General features: G+C 34.2%; 1 protein-coding gene across 2 annotated transcripts; it reads right to left on the bottom strand.

The window, feature by feature from the left end:
• Positions 1–920: 920 nt before the first annotated feature.
• LOC107889602 (60S ribosomal protein L12-3) lies at positions 921–6,025 on the bottom strand. 2 transcript variants are annotated; one of them, XR_001681793.2, is made up of 3 exons: positions 5,148–6,025; positions 4,703–4,783; positions 2,948–3,110 (listed from the first exon to the last, which is right to left on the bottom strand). XR_001681793.2 is itself a non-coding variant. In XM_016814084.2 (2 exons), exon 1 carries the CDS (start codon positions 5,654–5,656, stop codon positions 5,156–5,158), a length of 501 nt encoding a protein of 166 aa, XP_016669573.1. In that variant the 5' UTR covers positions 5,657–6,025; the 3' UTR covers positions 921–4,783; positions 5,148–5,155. The 2 variants fall into 2 exon arrangements, 1 of the variants encoding a protein (XP_016669573.1); XM_016814084.2 differs by having other exon boundaries at positions 921–4,783.
• Positions 6,026–7,741: the final 1,716 nt, after the last annotated feature.

The raw sequence follows: 7,741 nt of genomic DNA, 5'->3' as shown, positions 1-7,741 counted from the left end.
CACTTTTTGTCATTTGTCTTCTATAATAAGATAACAATTGGGGTCCATTTCGCTGACTAGCATCCTGTCAAAGGGAAGATACATGCGCATCCAGCCGTTGTTTGAGCTGCCCCTAGTGCAAACCAACATTTTTACATTGATACGTACAGAGCTCTCTTGATACCACACGTCTCTCATGACAAATGAATGATGAGAGGCCTCAACTCCAGCAAAATTCACCACCATCTGTTCACCCCCAATCAGCCCTCGTTCTGCTCCAATATGATAGCATCCAGTCCATATCCACTCCTCAATCCAATGGCAACATCCTCGGCATTTGAAAGTCCACCCGACCCACCACGGCGCTTAATGGCAAAGCTTCTCCTGTAACCCATTTGAGCTTGCCATCTGACTTTGCCTTTCGCCTACCGCCCCTAGCCCGATTTACTCCTCCCCTTTTTCGGAATTGATATCTCACTCGTCAACTTCACCACCCTCTATGGACAGAGCCGCCACTGTAGCAACTCAATAAATCATCGAACCAAGACTTTACCCTCTTTCTCCCAGAGGCTTGGAAAAAAAAAAAAAAACTAGACAGAAACACAGACTACCGTCCTATAGAATCAGACATAATCGTACAATAAAAGCAAACAAAACCATGCCATAGAAATAAACAAAACCGTCGTGAGAAAACTTTAATAGAAAACATTTCTTCCATTGACGAAAAGTTCATGAAAGCCTAAAAACAGTATCAGAAGGAACAAATTCTTCATTTGAAAACGAGTAAAGGAACTATAAACAAAAAAACGATTAACGGCACTGATAAAGACGCTTATGCTCGCCTCTGCGTCCGTTAACTCCCCTACTTGTAAGGTTTTTTTTTCCTAAATGAAAGCAAGTCTATCCAGTGATTTTTTTTTCAAGTAAATGTGATTTTATGATTTAAACTGATACCTGTTATTAAGATTGATATAATAAACAAATTTTACATCGCATAGATAAGATATTAAGGGAAAGATGCATTTCACATGACAACTGCAGCGTCTTATGAAAAAGAATTTAAGTTAAAAAGAAAAGACATTATTTACGTTTTTTCGTTGGAAGACCATATATACAGAACAACGAAAGAAGTCACCGATGCATAAAATTTACACTACATTTGTGCATTAAGAAGTGCTTAGGTTTTTCTCTATCTCCATTTGGTTTTGATTGCTTCTCCCGCATGATTCAATGAACATAGACAATTCCACACATTCCTTACATTGTCATCAAGTGTGGAGTAATCAGCGTAGAATCCTGGAATTTAAGGATTGTCGCCATATTCTTCGTCGGCGTCTTCTACAATGGTTTCCAAACGCGGTGAATGGGAAGGTTTAAGAGGGAAAATAATAGGAGTAGGAGCTACTTCCATCGCCAGACATCTTATTACACTTTGTTTAGCCATTGGAAATTAAGGTGGTTTTCGAATCGTTTATTTGATGATGATTAACAAATTAAGGGTTAATCGATATATGAATCTCTCTCTCTCTTCCTCCTTGATCCAGGGAAGAAGAGAGATGTTTAAACACCAACACCTTCAGAAGAAAAAAACAAAAGCTTTTGTGATTTTTTTGTTTTAGAAAAGGGATAAATTCAGATTTGTAAAGGGTTGAGGATGGGAAAAGAGGTTAAATGGACAAAAGATAATGACTAAAAATATCAAGAGGAAGAAAATAGAAGAGTAGGTCGAGTCATAGGGTCCATTGATGGTAGACCGCAATCCATGGGAGGATAGTTCGTAATTCACTTTGGAAAGAGAAAGAAAGGGAGAAGATTCTAGAATTATGGGATGCCGTCATTCACCCAAAGATACCACGTGTGATGATCTTATATTGAGAGAGAAAAACTAAAAAGTTAAAAACTGTGTTTATAATGGAAAAAGAAAATGTCTTTTAATCTACAATTCATTTTAAGTTATTATAAGTTAAAGAAAGTGATACACAATAACCTTCATTTCAAATCACAATCAACTATGAGAAAAGATGGTATGAAATAAAAATGTCATATTATTACGTATTTTTTAATTATTTAATAATATTTTAATTTATTTTTTTTATTGATACATAATTTTAATATTTTTTTAATATAAACTTTAAATTTAAAACTTAAAAACCCAAATCCAAAATTTAGGCTTTAAAACTCAAAATTTTTAAGGTTCAAATTCAAGATTCAAGGGTTAAAACTCCAAATTCGGATTTGAGATTCGAGGTAAAAAAATTTATCAAAATTATGTAGATACAAATGATGTAGATACTAAGAATCCTTTCAAAACATGTAAATATATATAATTATTGTTTAGGAATGAATTAACATTAACCAACAAGGGATACGATTTGCTTCATGGATTATATATTTGCCATATATGTTATCGATCACAAGTGACCGTTTTATAAATAGAATATTGCTTTTTAGTTACTTAATACCAACTTAAAAGCAAAAAGATGTTTAGGATTTGTATACATGCAGATAATGCTATTGCTATTAAGGAATGTTGCTGGATGTTTAGGATTTGTATACATGCAGACAATGCTATTGCTATTAAGGAATGTTGCTGGGCTTCTATTATCGTCTTAATGCTTCTTGGTGCATGTGAATATTCGAATTATGAAGCTTCTGAGAGTGAGAGGGATAATGATGTAGTTGGGTCCGAAGTGGAAGCATGTGAAGCCAATGTAAGAGTAGGGGTTGAAAGCAATTTAGATGGTTTGCGTATATCTAAAAATAAGAAATCTACACTCATTGTGTCAAAGAGAAATTGCACAGTGTACATGAGTCTGATTTCAGATAGTCCTGAATTCGGTAGTAGTGTATGCATGAAAAAGTTGCAAAAAGGATTGGTGTTTGCTGATAGAAAAACAGTAAGGCCGAACGGATGGAAGCATAAAGATAATGTCAAAGTTTGCACGGATTAAAAAAAAAAAAGTCTCTGTAAGCAAAAGTGTCCATTGACACAGATCCGGTGAACCATACTTTGGCAAATTAAGACAAATATAGATGAGTGAAAGAGATAACAATAGAAACACCGCATCTAAACAGATGGCTCAGCATATTAACCAGACAATTTGCCACTAGCCCAACCATTCCTAACTTCCCTGCAATGTGAAAACAGATTTTCTAATAACACTAGACACTTGAAACAACAATATGCCTAGATTTATTAACTATTTTAAGATCACTTAAGCAAACAAATCTTGGAACCACAACTATCTGTTAACTCAAGTCTATTTCAGAAGAGATATCTATGTCTGTTGAAAGCTAGTTTGTACGCGTAATATCAACCTGAGTCTGCAAAAACTATATTAGTAATTCCAAGATTGGTCTGTGTTAAAATAGTCATAAATTTTGACATATTACTGATAATGAGTTTCTACAACAATTTCAACTGCCTTATGCTTGGCCCTACTCCATTTGGTTAGTGACACATGAATGAATTCCCATCTTGTTGCAAGAAAGTGAGTGTGCAATTGGGATCAATGACAAATATACCAAGATAATGGTGAGCCATTTATTTAAATGGGATATTCCTATTCTTCAACTCTTTCACACCTATATTCATCTCTATATATACATAAATTTGCCTAATATGGTCACTAGATTTTTTTTTTTGTATTTATTTTCATTAAGCCCCAAACACCTTGTCTATAAACTGTCTTAACCCTTTCTTGTCATTCCTAGCAAAACATTATACTTACGTTTCCTCTCATAGCTGCAACTTAGGATTGTTATGTCTAACTCGTTATTGAACTCATGCGCACACTATCATGAATCGCATTAGTTGCCTTCAAAATCACTCACCATCACAATCAATCCATGGATTCACCAACCACACACACTACCCCAATTCTACACAAACTTATTGGTCAACAAAGAAGTAGACATTATAGCACATGGTTCACAAATCACACGTGCAGAAAGCATTAAAACAGCAATGGCAGTACCAAAAAGCATTTATTTTTTGGGTACAATCAAAGCTTATATTACAAATTAAAGGGAGGGATGTTAACATCAGCACTCGTCGAACCCTAAACCTTGAGATGCCAACAAAAAGCTTATCACATGGTCAACAAAAGCACTTAATGGCAGAAACAAGAGGACAAAAACATGGTTTACATACACTTAAATCACTTAATGAAGAGTCTGAGCAACATAAAACATAATCCAAAGAACAACAATACCATCCCATGTTAATGTTAACTCATACATATTCCACAAAACAACAATTTCATATATGTTTACATTTTACACATTTTAAAAATAGAAACAATCACATGATTGTCAATATTCTATGTTTACTATAACCAAGTGACAAAAAATGTATATATCACTAAAGAACAAATTTCATTGCAACATCAATCGCACAAAAGAAAGTATATCCCACTAAATCTAATCAGTTTTGTGAATAAACCAATAAAGCAAAACATTAAATGAAGTTAATAAATCAAGTAAACTAAAATCTATTTAATGAATAAGGAAAACTAAATGAGATTCATGAATAAATAAAACGATTTAAAAGGGAAAAGCAAAATTTTAATGGAAATTATAAATCAACTTTATGTATATAGATAGGTTAAAAAAGTGATCAACAAGAAAACGGTCAATGATATCATTCTAATGTCAATAATGGTAATGACCAGTTCATAACTTCTCATTAATTGTAAAAAATAATATAAAAACGGAAACTTACTAATACTTGGATGAGCTCCGATGTGGTTTACCAACATTTAATATGAAGTTTACCCATCTACCATTGAAATACTTGTACCCCCTGCTTAAACATAGAAGATAAGTGAAATCAAGATTTGGAATTTGTTCCGTCTTCCAACATAAGATATTTGCAACGATAGAGGTTAACTGTAATTCAAATTTAAGGCTTAGGGCTTCCACAATGGAAATGATGAACATTGAGAATCCATTGCTATTCTATAGGCAATAAACACATTCATGAAAACATTCAAAGCTAGAAAGAGCATCCATGGCTCAATCATAGAGTATAAATACCGGTGCAAAATCATTAAACGGCAATTATCCCTAAAACCTAAACCCCAACTCAATTATCATTTTTAACATTTATCAAAAACTTACAAAAGGGAAAACAATCATTAAACACAAACTTCAAAAATAATAATCACTTTGTTTTTCACTCCAAGGGAACATCGACTTCCCCTTCAGAAATTTCCTCCTGCAGGTCTTTAGGGTCTTTCCCATCAACCGTACAACCGACGGAGACACAAGTTCCCAAAATCTCCTTCACGGTTCCTCTCAAATCCTTGGCCATGGATCTGGGCCTCATCACTTTCGCAATCTCTATCACATCATCGAGGCTAATGTTCCCATTATGTTTAATATTCTTTGTCTTCTTACGATCCCTCTCAGGCTCTTTCAGTGCCTTGATGACCAAAGCGGCGGCAGAGGGAACCACCATAACTTTGGCTTGACGGTTCTGGACAGTCAGTTTGACTGTGACACGTAAACCCTTCCATTCCTTGGCGGTTTCTTTCGCGATATCTTCACCAATTTTTTTGGGCGAGAGACCCAGTGGACCAATTTTGGGTGCCAGTGAACTGGCAGCTCCAACTTCACCGCCGGCGACTCGAACAAAGACGTCGACGACTTGGGTCGGGTCAAACTTCGGCGGCATGGTTGGCGGCGATGATTCTGTTTATGATTTAGATTTCCAAAGTAAAAGAACTGAAAAAGCAAAACTGAGATTTGACGGCGGAGGAGAATCGGGAAAAAGGGGATAAAAGGGGTGAGAAATTAGGGTTTTGGGGCATTTGGGCCATGGAACGAAAATTTCTTAGCATTAAAAGAATTCGAGTTCATCCGACCCAACAATTGAATCAATAAAAATGGGTTCGAGATATCAAAAGGGATTTACCATGAATCCACATTGAACCCTAAGTGAGAGGCCCTGAACTTGATGAAATTGAAGACTGGTTTCATGCATTGGCCCAAAGCTATCTACCCCATAGCCCATTTTCCATTTTTTTTTTAAACTACAAAAACTTGCAAATTTTGTGAAGACAAAAAAAGAAAAAAACCTACCTTTGGTTTATATAAACTTCAAAGGAAAAAAAATAAAAAAGCTTTCTACTTTTGGATTGTGTATCAAATTGCCATATATTGTGAACCCTACCAATTGATAAAGAATCTCTAGACACGCCACATGCATCCTTTAAGTCCTCCAAGGACCTCCATTATGAGACAAAGAACGCTTAACTACATTTAAAGGCAAAAATGGGATCATTTCTTATAAAGGGCTTTCGATAAGATAAGGATAGATTCTACTAATATTCAAAGTAAGGACAACATTATTAGGTTATTGCATTTGTTTATCCCAATACGATTTATAAGAAGATTATCAATAGCTTTTAGGTCAGTCTATAGCATGGTATGCATGCCTAGGGTTTTTTATCTCAACTTTTATGCGTTGGGTTTTCGTTTTAATTTATTTCCACGAGCATTATTCTTCGTTTCAAAGAGGAATTAAATCGACATGTTGTCCAAGATGAGGATAAAACCTGAACTTATTTCACAAGGCCATAGCTTTATTAGACTATTTTAGGTCAAACCTTCCATATGATATGCATATTTATCCAGGGTTTAGGTTTTCATTAATTACAAGTCTATCTGGTACAAGTAAAACGTTTTTATCGATAAAATTTAGTCATGAATTTAGCATGACAATATATTATTATAAAATAAAGTAAAAAAGTGTTGGTAGAAATTACAATGAACCTTCAAACAGTCTTTAATATATATAAAAAAAATTATCCAAATTTATAAAATGTCTATATATAAAATAATTCCCATACAGTGTTCAGTGGTTCTTTGCTTCTCCATGCAGATGAAACGTGTTGGATAAATACATTTCATTTAGTCATAACGTACCACGTCATCCACACATCACGACAAAAAAAAAAAAAGAAAAACTGCGGTACACGATGTGTCAAGATATGGACGCTCTGATCTCTTCTTCTTCTTTTGTAATGATAACAAGGAAAGTGGGCCCCACGCCCTTCAGTCACTTAGTGAAAGCGTGTGCAATAAATAGAAGAAGCCAATGAAATTCTTGGAGTGATTAATGGAGGTATCTGATTGGCCCACCTTTTAAGCCCTTTGTCCCATCCCATTGGATAAGTTTTCTTCACCCTTCGGCAGGGCCCATCACACAAGTAAATTATTACCAACTTAGGATTGTTTTTGGAGATAGTGTCCTACGTGTCATTCTACGGTATTTTAGACATTTTAAATCCAGACACATTATTTATTTATTGTTTATTAATGTCCATTTAGTATTAAAAATATTGTTGGCTTGTATTGGATAAAAAAGGCAATCCAATTATATTCATTTGAATTTAAAAAATTATGTGCAAATATTGAACCAATGTTGGTTTATATATATATTTATAAAATTTGAATTTGTTTTTTTTAATAAGTGGTAGAAGTTGTTTTGTGGCAAATTGTTTTATCACTTTACATGATTTAATCAAATTTTCATACAATAAAATACAACTCTAAACATTCAAAGTCTTGGGCTTTTTATCAAAATAGTCAATGTTTTATTGCATGAAACACATACCTTAAATAGTCAACTTTATCCCATTCTTTTTAGATTGAATTATAGAAACTGCAAAATCGTAATAAATTGAGAAAATCAAATGGGGAAGTCCATGGGTAGCGGTTGAGGAAGCAAGCATTATAAAATTTCCGCTCTATTTTA

The sequence above is a fragment of the Gossypium hirsutum genome, chromosome A09, assembly GCF_007990345.1.
Source record: "Gossypium hirsutum isolate 1008001.06 chromosome A09, Gossypium_hirsutum_v2.1, whole genome shotgun sequence".
Classification (NCBI taxonomy): domain Eukaryota; kingdom Viridiplantae; phylum Streptophyta; class Magnoliopsida; order Malvales; family Malvaceae; genus Gossypium; species Gossypium hirsutum.
Note: the sequence above shows the minus strand (reverse complement) of the source record. Positions and strands in the feature narration are given on the sequence as shown.

Excerpts from the sequence above, each read along its gene's own strand:
- LOC107889602 (XM_016814084.2), bottom strand. The coding sequence starts at position 5,656 with ATGCCGCCGAAGTTTGACCCGACCCAAGTCGTCGACGTCTTTGTTCGA.